This window comes from Zootoca vivipara, chromosome 5 (genome assembly GCF_965207765.1).
Source record: "Zootoca vivipara chromosome 5, rZooViv2.hap1.1, whole genome shotgun sequence".
Taxonomy (NCBI): Eukaryota; Metazoa; Chordata; class Lepidosauria; order Squamata; family Lacertidae; genus Zootoca; species Zootoca vivipara.
Window position 1 is genome coordinate 47337668 of NC_142588.1, and position 16997 is coordinate 47354664.

Below are 16997 nucleotides of genomic sequence, written 5' to 3' on the forward strand. Positions count from 1 at the left end.
AACCATTGTAAAAACAACAGAGAATGAGTAAAAGGGGTTACCTATATGTTGTTTTTTGTTCAGGATGAGTGAACCAATGACCGCTATACATACTCTGGAGTAAGAGAGCATGCATATGTCTTTTTATTGCATGCACACAGACCTACTGGTGATATGCAGCCAGTTCCAGGTATCTGCTGTGTATGTACCTGGTGATATAAATATGTGTAACTGCCCCAGATTTGTTGATGTACACACAGTGTACACTCCTAATCCATAATGTGTGAAATAGTCTTAATTCCTACTGTTAACCTTCTCGGCTTGCTACTACAAAAACACTCAAGGGGGTGGTGAGAGGGTAGGAGATCACTTTCAGCACCTATTTGCAAGGGAGGATATGCATGACATTGCAGAATTACTAGTCGATCTGTGGGGGTGTCTGAGGTTGATTGCAGTACCCTCTCTCCCATCCTCCCCCCAAAAAACTCAACAACTTTAGCCAACCCTCCCCAGAAAAGCTCATCAACTCCTGGCAATGACAATATCACAGCCGGTCTTTTTATACTGTGAGTAGATCACAGTCTCTTGGAAGTTGGATATGCCTGTTCTAGTGGAAAGCAGCACAAAAGTCCCTACTAGTGCAACATTTGTTTGACATTGTGTGTTTGCGTTAGGTAGCTAGGTCAGCTCTTCAGCAGTTTCAATAAAGGGTAGCATTATGTTTAAATTACACCCTAAAGCCAAAGCAAGGTGTCTGATCGCTGGTGTGTTTTATTATTTGGATGATAGGAAAGCTCCTCTGGTTTCTTACGTACTTTTGCCCTGAAAGAAATCCCACATCATTGTTGTTGTCAGTAGTTGCTATGGTAATGCTTATGGACAATTGCTTTACACTAATGTCCACAAGAAGAGAAGAAATAAATAAATACCTTCGCTGTGACCAGATAAGGTAAAATTAAGCACATTATTGCTAAGTGAAGCATGTTATTGAAGGTGGCAGGTTACATTTCAGTGTTATTAAAGGTGTCAGGTCCTTTAGACCCCTTAACTCTTTCAGGTTCCTTGCTCAACTTAGAATCATGTCTGCAAAATGCTCTGTAGGCTCATTTATGTCCTGCCCCATGCTTTCCCCCCAAACCAGTATTCCTGGGTTAACTGTGTGACCTATTCAAATTTCCAACATTTTATTTGTCTTACTGTCAAGCACTGCATTTTGAACCCCTTTTCTCCTATCCTTGCAAGAAATTTATACATTTGTAACAAAATATAAACACTCACTTGTCTGGGTATATGGCTTAATAAAAAAACTGAATTGGTTCTTGTACTCACTCTTGGAACAGGACCATAATGAGTTCAAATTGCAATACTTGTGTGGGATTTTAAAACAACAAAGCCAGCCGAAATCTGCGGTAGGCTAGTAGCTTCAAACTGGTGGTGTGCTTCTAGTATTGCTATTTTACAGTTCATTGCTCCCTGGAGGACAAAGCTGCAGGCTGTGCCAATTTGAAGGGGCCCTTGGCCAAGTGTCCTCTGCCTCTCTGTAGCAAGTTTACCGGCAGGGGGAGAGCTGCATGGTGGTGCAGCAGAGGCGAGGGAGGCAGCCATGCACTGAGAAGAAACATGCTTTAGAGGCTTTCTGGAGAAAGGGTGGTGGTGGCTGTGCCTGGCTTGCCAAATACTTTCCTGTAAAAGAAGTTGTTGTTGTTGTTGTTGTTGTTGTTGTTGTTGTTGTTGTTGTTGTTGTTGTTGTTGTTGTAAGAAGCATCAAAGTGATAATGCTGTTGGCAGTGGTAGGCCTTCCAAGAACTGATGGTGCCAGGCATTGGGCAATGTTGCACATTAAGATTGTTTCCCGCAGTAGATAAAGTGAGGAAGGAAGAGATGCATCTAGGAAAACTGAACCTACCGTAGATAGGCATTTAAAGATGTGCAGGCACATTTTAATCACACACTTTACATGTTTGCTGTAGAAAACACCACTGTGGTACTACTGTTCCGTGCAGCAATCAAAACATGTTCTTTATAAGAGAAGTAAAAGTAAAATATACCTAAGCAAAAATGCTCAATTTACATTGTTTTATTTGCAGTACCCAACAGCTGAGTTCCAGGCTAAATGTGACATGGGAAAACCATAGCTGGATCTCTTGAAAACTTTTCAGTTTGGAAAAAAAGGAGCCAGGGGGCCAGGGCTGGTTCTAGGGTTTTTTTGCGCCCTAGGTGATATCACCTTCTGGCGCCCCCCTCCATTTCCCAGGGTTGTTGACCTTTTTTAGAAAAAATAAAAGTGGAATAAAAAATAAAATGAAAAAATAAATAAAAATAAAAAATAGAAAAATAGAAAAATAAAAATTAGAAAAATAAAAAATAGAAAAAAATAGAAAATAGAAAAAATAAAAAGTAGGAAGAAAATAAAAAAATAAAAAGAGAGTTTCTTGGTTGTTGGTGAGGGGAAGGGGTAAAAAGCAGTCTCTTTACCTGGCCATCAGGGGCGCAGAAGGGGCGCCAAACTCAGTGGCTCTCCGAGGCCGCCTGTCAATCAGCCGCCAACTCACTCGTGGCGTGAAAGGAGCCAGCAGCGTTCCCGCCGCTGTCTATCGCCCTGGCGGTGTGGAAGGGCCTGCTGGTGGTGGCCGCCTGGCTGGTTAGCAGGCTGGAGAGCGCGGAAGGCCGCTGAGTCTCGCCCCCGCTGGGCTCATGGCGCTCGGCCGGATGAATGGTGCTGTCGCTGCTGCGCTGGGCGCGCACTCAGGTTTCCCTGCCTCCCTGTTGTGCAGGGAAGCGCCTCTGCAGCCAGCAGCAAACAGCAGCAGGAGGGAAAGCGGTGAGCGGAGGGCAGCGGGCAGGAGGCAGGCTGGCAGCGCCCCCTCCATGACGGCACTCTAGGTGGCTGCCTAGCTCGCTTATATGGACGCGCCGACCCTGCAGGGGGCTACCATGTTTTGGACTGTGTCTGTATCCTTTCCTCTCTGCATTTAGTAACAGCTCTGGCAGAGGGAAGTGGAGAACTTTGGAAGGAACTTAGAAGGGGATATTTTAACGTTTTAACAGCCTATATATCCATGCTTTACTTTGCTGCATGTTTTGAGGTTCTCTCACCAAAGAGTACTTGCCTCAAACCTGGATTTGGGCATTCAAGGAATTTCCCTTTTTATTATACCTAGTATTTTATTCTTTAATCAAAATACAAAACAACAACAACAAGATCTTGTACAGTGGAACCTTGGTTTGTGAACACCTCGGTTTACGAATTTTCGGTTTACGAACGCCGCGGACCCATCTGGAACGGATTAATTCACTTTCCATTACTTTCAAAGGGATAGTTCGCTTCAGTTTATGAACACTTCAGTTTATGAACAGACTTCCAGAACCAATTACACCCATGCTTCGGGTTAAGTACGCTTCAGGTTGAGTACTTCGCGGACCCGTCTGGAACGGATTAATTCACTTTCTATTACTTTCAATGGGAAAGTTTGCTTCAGTTTATGAACAGACTTCCGGAACCAATTGTGTTCATAAACCGAGGTACCACTGTAATGGATTTCTTGAACCCCATTTATTTTGGCCCTGGGTCTGAAGTGTTTTGATGGTGTATGTACTGTATATCCAACAATGTTAGCAAATAGGAGGAACAAGATGAGCATACTGGACACATGAAAACTGCATGGCCTCTACATAGCTTAACTTCAGTGAAGGAAGGTTTTCTCCACTGCATCCATTTATGATTAACCACATAAATGTTGTGATTCCTCAACCTGGACAAACTGCAGTTAGTCTTAACTATGCTTAGCTAAATGAAGTCAACTCTAAACCATAGTTTTATGAAGCTGGCTTGTTTCAACTAACGATACATAAGATGCATAACTGCAATGTAGGGTTTAGACACAACACAGAACTGTGGTTAATTGCCATTGGCAGTAAAAGCTTTTGATCTGCTCCCAGCCATCCTGGAGAAGGAGAAAGTCAGGGGAGCGTATGAGCCAGAGTCTTGTATAAGTAGCTATAAACCACTGTTTGTCGTTGCATTGGAACCAGCTTAGTATCTAAGGGCAAAAAGTTTCAATCCATCACCACATAGTGAGGTCCTACAGCTATTCTTAGCAGTAAAGTGAGCCGCAGAAGTTGGAATGTTATCCTTCTGTTCCCAGGGTTTATCAGGGATCTGATAACAGAAGCCCAGCCTATACTGGTGAGGAAACACACACACACCCAATGCATTTTTTCCTGTGTGTCTCATCTATTCAAATAACAGATCTGGATGAATAAGGAATACAGTACAAGGAAAGCCAGATGATTTAATATCTGTCACTGCTTCTAATGGTGACTGCTTATTAGATAAAATTTAAGGGTGACTGTACATTATCACTCTTTTGAGATGCACCATCCGTCTGTCCCTGTGTTGGCCTAATGCTGTATTCCCTTTGAGATAATTTATCCAGGGTTGCATGCTACCAATGGATGGGGCAGTGGTGCAGGGAAATGGGGAAAATGGTAAGACTATAATTTTTCTCTGTTTCCTGCCCTCCCTTTTCTTTCTCCCTGCCCCCACCCCAAGCAAACTGCCAGGTGAGGGCCAGATCACTCTTGCCAGAGGTCTGAACAGATTGCAGGGCAGTTTTGAAATTGGACCATGGGCCACAGGTTGCCCATCCCTTGACTCACAGTTTGTATTCATTTACTGATTTCTGGTGTTTGGAAAAGTGTTGCCTTTCAGAGACCCAAGATCTGGATAACATTGGATAAGAGTACACTTAGTTTATGCTACCCATGGTAATGCTGAAACATGGTTAAGGGTATATGGAAGATATGCCCTTGAAAGGGAAATGACTTCGGGCATGGAACACAGATTCCTGCAGCCTAATTGTAACCTCTTTTAGCAGAAAAAAGGCAAGCAAGCGCTGCATACGTTACTGGCCAAGTAGCAGGCTATTTCTCCTCCTCCTCCTCCTTTACATGCACTTAGAATTACCATACCTGTTCCACAGTTCACAGATCCCAGAGCTAACCCCCTCCACTGAGAACAGGGTAGTCAGGTACTCCTGAATGGGGTAACTGTGCCCCTGGAGGACCAGGTGTGCAGCCTGGGAGTCATTTTGGACTCACAGCTGTCCATGGAGGCGCAGGTTAATTCTGTGTCCAGGGCAGCTGTTTATCAGCTCCATCTGGTATGCAGGCTGAGACCCTATCGGCCCGCAGACTGTCACGCCAGAGTGGTGCATGCTCTAGTTATCTCTCGCTTAGACTACTGCAATGCTCTCTATGTGGGGCTACCTTTGAAGGTGACCCGGAAACTACAACTAATCCAGAATGTGGCTGCTAGACTGGTGACTGGGAGTGGCCGCCGAGACCACATAACACCGGTCTTGAAAGACCTACATTGGCTCCTAGTACATTTCCAAGCACAATTTCCAAGTCCAGTATACCTGAAGGAGTGTTTCCACCCCGATCGTTCTGCCTGGACACTGAGGTCCAGTGCCAATGGCCTTCTGGTGGTTCCCTCGCTGCGAGAAGCCAAATTACACGGAACCAGGCAGAGGGCCTTCTCGGTAGTGGCACCCGCCATGTGGAAAGCTCTCTCACCAGATGTCAAAGAGAAAAACAACTACCAGACTTTTAGAAGATACCTGAAGGCAGCCCTGTTTAGGGAAGCTTTTAATGTTTAATAGATTATTGTATTTTAATATTCTGTTGGAAGCCGCCCAGAGTGGCTGGGAAAACCCAGCCAGATGGGCGGGGTATAAATAATAAATCATTTTATTATTATTATCATTATAATAATTATTATTATTATTATTCAGGGGTGATGCTTTATTCAGACATCCCAACCGAAGCTCTAACTGCATGTTAAGGTGGTACAACTTACTGCTGGGATATGGGTTGGGCTGCATTTTTGTAAATGCTTCCTTGCCTTCATTCTGCCCCTTCTATCTCCTTCCCACCTATGTTTCTCCCACATGCAGAAAAACAGCTAGTGAGAAGCTGTTTCATCTAGAAAGCAAGGGCAGGAGAAGGATTCAGTACCTGTTCTGCACCAGTTTAAGTGGCTTCTTCTCCTATGCTCATTTTGTCAGTTTTACAGCAAGACAATTTTACCACCTTTTTCATGGTTGCATCTACATTGATGCTTGGAAAGTGACCACTTAAAAAACATTGCCGCTGGAGCCTTCCCTAGTGCTAACACTAGGCAGGAAATGCCCTGGATGCAACTCTGGTTTTGTTTTCTCTTGACTTTTATCTCATTTTCCTATTCACTGACCTTGCTGCCCCCAGGATCCTCCCTTATCTACTCCCCTGCTTTATTTTGGCTGCTATTCCCACTTTATCTGCTTTTAGTTACTGTTAGAGGAAGGACTCCTGGGAGCCAAAACAAAGAGAGGAATCTGGGTGATAGATGGGAATCATGGGATAAGTAGCCATAAGCCTCTGGTTCAGCTGTCACTCTTGGGTATCTCAGTCCCAGTTTGGCCATTTCCCCAAGAATTTAAAGAATCATGTCCTGACTGTAGCAAACTTTGGCTGCAATCCTATGCATGCCTACTTGGGTGCAAGCCACATTGAGCATAGTAGGGTTTTCATCTGGGTAGAAAGCACAGAACAGTGTCTTGCTTATGATAGTAGTCCTAATCCATTCTGGCTGGGACTGAAGCAAAAGAGAGAGGCAGTGGCAAGAAGGATCTCTTAGTGTACCCTGAAAATGTTGAGACTACTTAGGCCAGTAAGAAGTAGATTATATGAGACAGTATTCAATTCCCTTATAGAAAATGACCATCATGAGGAGAAGGTGTTATGAAGAGAGCTGATGTAAGGTCTTTAAAAAAAACCTTGTATGCCAATAATACTTGTTGGCATCTGACTGTCTTGGGAGACAGTGGAAGAGTGTAACTTCAGGGGGGAAGTGAAACCATTGGAGAGTTATAGTGCCTGCTGTGGCTGTAGAGACTGATATGTCAAAGATATGTTTTGTTGCAGGTGGGGCAGATGACGGCACCTAGTTTTTCTGCTACAGGTGCACTATGGTGTTGCTTCTCTCTGTGCTCCTCCCAGCAGTCAATCCTGCTCTGGTCATTGATGCGGATACACGACCTGACTGTTTGTCTCCAGGCACTGCGGTCATCTGAAAGGGATTCCCATATGGCAGGGTTCATGTTGCCAGCTTTTATGTCACGTTTGCAGACATCTTTGTAATGCACAGTTGGTCTGCCAACAGGCCTAGTGCCTTAAGCCAGCTCCTCATACAGCACATCCTTGGAGACCCTGCCATCTTCCACTCTGTGTACATGGCTAAGCTAGTGTAGATGTCACTGAGAGAGAAGTGTGGACATGCTGGGAATGTGGGCTTCTGTCATGAGCTCACTGGCTAACTGCTTAGTGGAATAGAAATGCGGAGAGCTTGCTGTACTTCCTAGTTTCCAAACCCTTCCTGCTGCCTATGGTAGCCAACAAAGGAATCTTTCTGTCCGTTTGGCTTTCTGCTCTAAGAGCTTTCTGCTCTTCGTTCAAGGAGACGAAGGAGGCTCTTCCAGGCTTTCAAGTGACATAGTGTCAGCTGCCTGCTGTACTGTTTCTACCACTTCTGACTTCTGTCTCTGTTCAGGACTAGAGCATCTTAGAGCATCTGCTAGCTTGCTCCTGTTCCTCATCCACCATTATTTCTCCAACCCATTTCTTCTTCGTCTGGGGTGTGTCCTGTTTGGCACCACCATGAATGTGGATCCATGCTATCTGCATCTGTCTCCTGCCCAGTCCCTCCTGGGGTGGCGGTCTCTACCACCCTTCATCTGACCAGTCCCTGACATCTTGGGAGAATACATCTTTGTTCAAGACTCTGTTCTGCCACATGATGCCCAAAATCTTCCTGACACAGCACATATGCAAGGCATCGAGGTGATGGTTCTGGCAGGTGTAAGTTGCCCACAACTCACTTCCATAAAGCAATGTGCTCAACATGGAAGCCTGGTAGACCTTCATCTTGGTATTGGCCATTAGCATCACATTCTCCCATACTGTTTTGGAGAGGCGAGCCATTTCTGTAGCTGCCTTGCACAGCTCAGTGTCGATGATTATGGTGGGACCCAAGTAGACAAACTGTCTACTACCTTAAGTGTTTGGTCACCATTGTTGATGCATAGAGTGCTGGCAATGTAGGACCAACCCAGGATGTTGGTCTTCATCAGGCTGATGAGGAGGAGGATGAACTCCATGCAGGCGAGTAAAATGGCTGATGAGTCTCTGTATGCCAGTAATATTACAGACATGAAAAATCACCTTCATATTGTTTACAGGGCCTTGCTTGGCAGGTAGACCTGTATATAAATTTGTACTTGAACTGTACAAAGGTATTTCCAGGAGATGTTCAATAAGGAATTTTAGAATTCACTATGAAGGAAAAAGATGTAGAAGGAACCAAGTAAACAACAGTACAGAGAAGAAGAAGAAAATCCGAGCATGTGTGGTTTTTGAAGTAAAATGCAGGTCTCTTTTAAATTCCAAAATGATTTTTTTTAAAGGCCTGTGTTTGATTGATATACTGCTGGCTGTGGGAATTACAGCACTGTAAGCTGTGTGTGAGAGAGAGTTGGGGCAGTTAGAATTCTGGTTCAAGAAATGTACCGTATGCTGCCCATAACACATGTTTCAAGCATTTTCCTGGTAAGAGCTATGTTGAAGGATGGAGCTTGTTATGTATTCCAGAAGATTAGGCAAACAGGTCACTTTTTTGAGTCTGCTATGCAAAATCCAATGCAGTACTTCATTGGTAGGTTGTCTTCTGTGAACTTTGGAGCAATTGCTTTAAACATTTTGGTGATCATGCCATCATCTTGCACCTGTTTCATTGTCTTATTCCTTCCTGCACTTTATGAAATATACAAGTCCTGAAGCTTCTCTGTGATTGAATTTGTCCCTGAAAACTGGAAACCTATACTGTATACAGCCTTGCTGCAGCCTGTGCTGTCTCTGATTCTGTACAGTATTCATGTCAAGTTGCTTCTCAGTCTGACAGAGGGAACTAAATATATAAATAGGTGTGTGTGTGTGTGTGTGTGTGTGTGTGTGTGTGTGTGTGTGTACACCATTAAATCTTTTTCCATTTTGTTACTTGAAGCAGGTCCTGTGGCGTCTCTCACTTCTACTCTAGTATCTGTCACTTGGGGGAGTCCTGGCTTGCCAGCTCTGTTGTGCCTTGTCAGAAGACTGCAAGGTGGTGTCAATGACTGTGGATTAGTGACAGTGGAATTTTGCCTTCGTTACTCAGAGGCTGCTAGTGTTGCTGTTTGCTGTGCAGCGGTGTTTTTTTTTTAAATTTCTTCCTTTCTTTCCTGCCGCAGAAGGGGCAGAGTCCTTTCCCTGGGAATGAGCTGCCATTAGGAAGAGTAAAGCAGACCGAAGGAGAGAGAGAGAAACGGCAGAGAGAGAGAGAGAGAGAGAGAGAGAGAGAGAGAGAGAGAGAGAGAGAGAGAGACGGCACCAAGCATTCCAATTACGTCAGATCTGGTGGGAAAATAATACAGAGTACTTTGGAATAGGCTGCCTTCTGGGCAATTGTTTCTTCATCTCTGCCAACTACTGCTGGAAAGATAGCACGTGTGTGTGTGTGTGTGTGTGTGTGTGTGTGTGTGTATGCGTTTATAAAGCACCTCAATTAATCTGTGCTGCCTCTGCTACAAAGACGGTGTTCTGGCCATGGTGAAAGAAAAAGGTAATCCAGCCTTGCATATTCTTCTAGGTTAGGATTGAATTGGCTTGGCAAGTTACTGTGTCAGTCATGTTTGCTTTTCCATGTTGCTTTTCCATGCAAAAAAACTGATGTGCCTGATGGTTCATGCTCATGTTTTCTGCTCATTTATTTATTTATTTATGTTAACTTCAATGATTTCTAATGAGTGATTTGATTTAAAGCTAGATCTGATGCATTAGGTTCTCAGATTAAAGGTCTGTAGCTTTGATCCATTAAAAAAATGTTGGCATGGGTTGTTTTTACAATTGTCCTTTGGTTGTTTTGGAATGTCTTTTAATGGACACCTTGGCATTCTGCTTTGAAATGCCATTAAGTTGCATTTATGAAACCACACGCTTAAGTAGAATTGTCCCATCATTGAACTTCTCTAGAAAAATCAGTGGCAAAAAGCTGGACCTCAGTTGCTTTAACAATCTCAGCCTAACCAGTATGTGTCATGCTTCTTCTGGACAAGTGCTGCTAACAGAGAGCTATTTGAGAGGAAATGGCTTGAGTCACCCACCCGTAGGCTTCTGTATATTAACAGCACAAACTTGTGGGCGGAGTGTGTTTGGATAAGCTGCTCCTTTTACCAAAGATGCCTCTGTGCCTCTTCCTGAAATAATTTGCAGTAGGTTCAGATTTAACACACAGGCTGGTGATTTAAGTGGGTTATTCTACATTAATTCATTTTTGGGTTTTTCCCCCTTGCTGTACAATTATGTACATCTTGCTTAATCTAGCTGGATTCTGACACAAGGAAGAGATTTAAGTGTAATACTAATGATGCTTTATTTATTTATTATTTATTTATTGGATTTATATCTCACCTTTCCTCCAAGGAGCTCAGCGTGGCATACATGTTTTCCCCACTTCTCATTTAATCCCCACAACAACCCTGTGAGGTAGGGTAGACTGAGAGGGAGTGACTGGCCCAAGGTCATCCAGTGAGCTTCGTGACCAAGCTCTCCTAGGTGCTAGTCCAACACTCTTAACCACTACACCATTCTGACTTGGTACTGGTTTAAGTAGGTTAGGCCTGCTTCTGATGGTGTGGTGTGAAAATCTGCATTTTCAGGCATACTTCTGCTTTGTCTTTTCTATGGAAAATGGATGTGTTAGGAAGCCAACCAGGCAGGTGCCTGCCTGCCATGGAAAACCAAAATACTGGTTCTTTCCCGTGTTATATTGATAATGTATCTTGAGTTACAAGTGTCAGTTCCACCCCACCCCCCACCCCAAACAACAACAACCAGACCAGAAATAGCTTTGGGACATTAACATTTAATACAATGATAGTCAAAGTATTGGGGAAATCACATTAATTGGGAAAGCCACCATGAAACGATTCAGGCGTCATTTCTACTAGAATATAACTAGTTTCAATGTAGTGCAATCTAGTTAATAGTAGCCCCCCCCCCCAAAAAAACTACAACATTATTTGTTACTTTCTGCCCTAGCCAGCTTTAATAGGGAAATTTGGAAGCTGTGCTGCCGGAGTTCTGGTGACCTTAAAAGACACAGGTTTACAATGTTACTGATGCCATAGTTTTATTCATTCACATGTACACCCTGTTCAGTCAGATATTTGTTGATTTGGCCAAGTTTACTTGACCAAGCTGTCCATTAGTTGTATCCAAGGGCACCCTGCCTCCTTCTATATGCAGGAGCAAGGGGGTGGGGATCAGCTTATGTGTTCTCATCAGTCTGTACCTGTCTTCCAAATAGCCACCTGTCAGTTGAGAATTAGGAATGCAACAGGGTGTTGGTGGGCATTCCAGAATGGTGATGTTTTCCTACTAAGTGGCAGGCCTCTGTTAACAGCAAGTGCTTCTCTAGTGGAGGTCAGAAACGGGGTTATGTGGGTGATGAACAGACTCTCAGTAAGCAATAACCAGTTCACTTCAGCAGAGAGATACTTAAAGAATACAGCATGTTAAAATGTGTAATCGGCAGTTTCTGAGAGGGTGACCAGTTTGTAACTCTCTTAATAAGTATGTCAGGTGACCCGCTTTTATGGTGTTGCTTGCCCCTTGCTTGCTACTTACTACAGCAATAATTTGTTTTTGTTTTTTACTTTTGATTTTGTAAACCTAGTGTAACTATGCACTCTTCTGCCAGTATTCCTCATTTCTGAAGGCTGGAGAAAACTGAGCAGAACCCCAGACGGTTGACCAAAGTGCATAGGATAGGTTCAGGATGATATTATTATATGTGAGAAGGAAGCTTCAGCTCCAGCTTTGGCAGTGTGTGTTTCCTTTGTATTGCTCTGATAGCTGTGATTTTCCACCAGGGCAAAATGATGTAATTAAGAGAATGGTGTTTGTACAATGCCGTATCATCTGTAATTTCCTTAGCAACACACTGACTGTACACACTGAGTGGAATTTGACACAGCTAAATGGTACTTTGGCATCTGCAAATATGTGGAAATGTTGTCATTTTGCATGTCAGTGAGACCCCCCCCCCCAAAGTAAGAATCCAACCCTGTCAGTTGTTGTTATGAGGCATAAGCAAACCTGCTGTAATAAAATTCTGTTGATTGAGCCTGTTTGAGAAGGACTTTATTCTACATGTTATTGGAGCAAGAATCATTTTCTTTATTATTATTATTTAGCAATACATAAAATAAATGTCATGGAATAAAAATAAAAAGTGATAACATAATAAAGGTTTACTATATCACTACATCACTATATCACTATAAGAATTAACAATTACAATGTATACTTATGTGATATATAGATATTATTATCCAAGTACAGATATATTAGGAGTGCCTGGCATGCTCTGGTCCATGGGGTTACGAAGAGTCGGACACGACTAAACGACTAAACAGCAACAAACAGATATATTTATTTGTAACATACTATATTTTGTATAAATGGGTTCCACATTTCAGTATACTTGTCCATGCAAAGTCTACGTCTATAAGCAATCCCCTCATAAGTGGCAAAGGATTTTGGCGGGAGCAATGTGCTTTACATTTATTTTGTGTATGCATCACTAATTAGCTTCCCATGAAGAAAACATTTCTGTACTTGTTGAACAACAGAAGCTTAATTTATGATAACCTTGTAAAGGTGCTGTTGTGGAAGTCAAATGAAGTCAGAGCAGGTTGTTGGTCAAAACTGCTTTTGAAACCTGTACTATGACAATTTTTCATTCTGATCTGCTGACCAGAAAAGTGACAATAGCAGCTAACTCGAAAAAGTAGCTGTGCAGTTTCTATTGCCCATCATCTTTTTGTAAGTCTTTGAGTTGCTTTTGTGTAAATCATGACTAATAAATAGTAGTAATAATACTTGGTTCAAGTGTTCACCCTTCTCAGAATTCTCCACAAACTTTGGAGATTACTTAGTTGAGAAACTGGGTGTGAACTTGGTTTTCTGAAGGCAGAAAGTTTGAAAAACACAGTACTGTGCTAAAGAAGTGGTGACGGCACTGATTTTTCTTATACAAGGTCATTTCCAAGCTGCACCAGTTGTATCTGGGAAAGTCTGCCTGCTGTCCGCCACTTGAAGTGCTGATCTTAGCAAATGGATAATCCATCCGTGCTTGGATCATCAGCATTTTCCCACCCTGATTAGCTTGCTTACAACAGAGATCTAAAAGAGAATGCAAAGTCAACATTGCTGCAGATGAAGAATAAAATCCCAGCCATTTTCCCTCTCTCCCTGAGTATATGATGGCATGAACAATAACTTTCGGGGTCAGTGTGTTTGCTTGGAATGCTGATTTAGGAAGTTCAATTAATGGTTTAAATTCAGATGGATTAAAAACAATACAGTTCACTTGAATTCAGATGGATTAAATGAGCAGTTGTCTTTTGCCAAGTTGCCTGAATGATGGTCTTTGGGGACAAATATGGAATGCTCAATACTTTCCTGGAAATAACATCAATCTGCAAGAGGGTGGAAGTGGATACATAATATTTATAGTTCTATTTGAGTTTGTCTCTTAAAGAGAGGTTGGGGGGTTAGTTCTCTCTCGTTTTGCAGACCAGTTCCAACTTAGATGCATGAGTTGATTGAAAGCGCTTGCCACTTCAAAGGCTCCTGCACCAGGGCATAATATACAGTACATTCTTCTTCATCTGCTAGTTTTCTGAAATCACAGAAGAGCCTGACATGCAGGTGCTTCCACAAATATCATAAAACCTCCTTGCAGCACCATGTTTCCCTGAGTGTTTGATTTTCTTGCAAAACTGCAGTGAAACTTGAGATGGGAGGAAAATGTTTTTTTCCTGCACTTCTGGATTGATTTAAAACAGGACTATCAAACATAAGGCTCAGGTGACCAGTGCAACCTGGGCTTCATTCACACGGCTGTTTATACAATTTCCCTGCCATTTTTCTAACAGTTATGTTTTGCATTATATTTGACTCTCACATGATGTCAGTTCCAGAAAACTCATGGAATGGAGTGGAATGGAATATTGTGCAAGATTAGTGCTCATTTCCATGTTATAAGGTTCCAGAGAAAATCTGTTTGCAGCCTCCTCAGCCTGAAAAATCATGGGAGGTTTGCACATTTTCCCACCTTTTCCAGTTTTATGTTGCAGCCGCTGAGGCAACAAGCCATGAGGTGGCATGCTGAAAAGGTTACGCCTGTAAGAATGGTGGAGCATAGAGGGAGAAGGATGGCATGGAGGAATAACATACCGTATTTTTTGCTCCATAAGACGCACCTAACCAAAAGACACACCTAATTTTTAGAGGAGGAAAGGGGGAAAGCCCTGGGTTTTTCGGGGGGGGGGGGATCAGCTCACAGCTGTGCAGCTTTTTTGCAAAGGGGGAAAGCTCCATTTTTGAGGATCAGCTCAAAGTTGTTGAGCTTACCTTGCAAAGAGAAAAAAATTCTGTTTTTATGGGGTTCAACTCACAGTTCTGCAGCTTCTTTAGGAAAGGAAAAGGAGCCATTTCTACAGTTTCCAGACAGATAATCTAATCAGCCAGTCACATGTCGCTGGGGAAACACAACAATGGAGGCCTGGGCAAGGGGGCTGGGCTGGGAAGGGAGCTAGAGTCTCTTATCTCCCTCCCCGATCTCTTGCAATCAGCTGCTGAGCGGGCTCCTTTCAATACCCTCTCTCCCTCTTGTTAGCCTTTAGCTCTTTATTAAAAAAAAAACAACGATCTGCTTTTCGCCCCTGGACAATTCGGCTCCAGGGACTATGCATTCGCTCCATAAGATGCACAGACATTTCCTCTTACTTTTTAGGAGGAAAAAAGTGTGTCTTATGGAGCGAAAAATAAGGTGTGTGAATTACATTTGCTGCAACATGGCGGTAAAGCAGTCAAGGTATGACTGGCGTGTGCAGTATGAAAGAAACGTTAGAAAATGGGACAAAAGTGTGAACCTTATAATCAGTTAAACTAATGTAATGAACCCCACTTGTGAATGCAGCCCTACATACCCTTGTCATGCTCCATACAAATGACTGAAGAATCTTCAGAGCTAGGGAAAAAATCCCTTAAGAGGGCAGTGAAGCAGTGGCTTGTCTTCTTGTGACTACCACTTGTAAAATCTCCTGGAAAATTGCAGCAGGTGGATGGGAGATTATTTTTTATCCGAATAGATAAGAAGTTATTTCTGAGATTTGTCCTGGAATATACAGTTTACATTTCACTTTTTCATCTCTTTCTGCTCCCTTTTTAGTTAACAGCAATTTCATGTTTTCCTCTAGGCATGTGTTTCTTAACAGCATTGTGACACTGCAATCATTAAGAACAATTCTCTCTCTCTTGAGCATGGAGATATGCTGATGTGTCACATACTATGTATAGCTTAGTAAGAGGAACAGGAGTCTTGATAACTGTAGTATTTTTTGGGGGGGTGGATGGGATAGACAAAGTGAAGAAATAGAGACCAGGCAATCTGTATTCTGTCTGTGAACAAGCTTCACATTGTGTGTAGATCAAAAGGAGTTTGGAAAAATATGTAAGATAGGATTAAGGAAACCCCACTTCCTAAAAAGGAACAGTAATTATCCACTGGGGTTTTTAGTGGTTGGAGGTAGAGATGGGAATTTGGAAACTAGAAACTGAAACTTCCAGTGTGGGGGATTTTTGCATGGTAAATTGATGTAAATTTCTAGAAATTCTTAACAGTAAATTGCATTTACATTTTGAACCTGGACAATTCTGAGGTAAAGTGTTTTTCTTTTAAACATAAACCAGGGCTTTATAAATTGTAAGGTATGCTAGCTTTCTCATGTGAATGTAAATACTGTATTATAAAGTGTTAGTCAAAAATATATCAGTGTTTCTGCTGTACCTATATAGATATGTTCACTATTCTTGTGAGCCACTCTGAACACAGTTTGGGAAATAAATTATTATTTTATTATTAGTTATTAAATTTGTTCATCACTTTATTTTGCCCAAGGCAAATCAAGCCAACTTAAACAGCCAAGCAAATAATTATGATGATAATGATGGATCTAGAACAGTGTTTCCCAAACTTGGGTCTCCTACAATTCCTACAGCTCCCATCATCCCTAACTAGCAGGACCGATCATCATGGATGATGGGAATTGTAGTCCAAAAACGGCTGGAAACCCAAGTTTGGGAAATGCTGATCTAGACTAAGTAAGTTGAACTTAGGTCCCATTGATTTTAATGGGATCTAATTGTAATTAACTTAGTTTGGATCCAACCGTAGATTATACAAATGATGCATGCTCAGTCCTATGTCTATTCTTTTTCGCCCACAAAGTCTATTTTTACAAAATAAGTGATGTCAGATGACATCACTTTGTTGTGAGTTTTTTCCCTTTTTGCTCAATTTCTTGGTTGCTGTGTGTTTGGCAGTGAAGCTTACAGCTATATCACACATCTTGATGAAATGGATCTTCCTGATTATCTTTTTAGATAGTTGCTCTTACAGGGATAATGAGCAACTCTAAATCAGCTTGAACTTTCTCATGTGGGAATTATGAATTCCGTCACTCACTTTAATCTATTTTTTAAAATTAGCATAGGATATATGGAACATATCATTTTGAGGAAGTTCTGTTTCTATTTGGCTCCTTCCATTCTCCCCAATATGGAACTTCTAGGCACACAAACTGAACACTAAGCGCTTACCTGGCGCTTTCAGTGTAAAATTGACTCTCAGAGGTCAGTTTGACCTGCAGTGGATATGATATGTGTGAAGAAATTTTAAAAATGCATTGCAGAGCCAGTGAGGAAAGGGCAAATGAGAGTCAAGGACATCAAAGCACACTGAACATTCTTGCAAACAGTATGACAGAGACCAAGTATTTGTGAAGCTACTGGAAAGAAAACTGACTGTGTATCTC

The 16997-nt window shown here is 42.3% G+C and overlaps 1 protein-coding gene across 16 annotated transcripts in view; it reads left to right on the forward strand.

The window, feature by feature from the left end:
- ABLIM1 (actin binding LIM protein 1) overlaps positions 1 to 16997 on the forward strand; it is a 194392-nt gene that overhangs the window by 62109 nt on the left and 115286 nt on the right. Inside the window, exon 1 of one of the 16 annotated variants that reach the window (XM_088670543.1) lies at positions 9265 to 9673. The exons of 14 other annotated variants lie outside the window; for them this stretch is intronic. In XM_088670543.1, the coding sequence (XP_088526669.1) occupies positions 9658 to 9673 (16 nt within the window). In that variant the 5' untranslated portion in view covers positions 9265 to 9657. Of the gene's footprint in view, positions 1 to 9264; positions 9674 to 16997 lie in introns of those variants that run through there. One more of the 16 variants, XM_060274769.2, reaches the window with a different exon arrangement.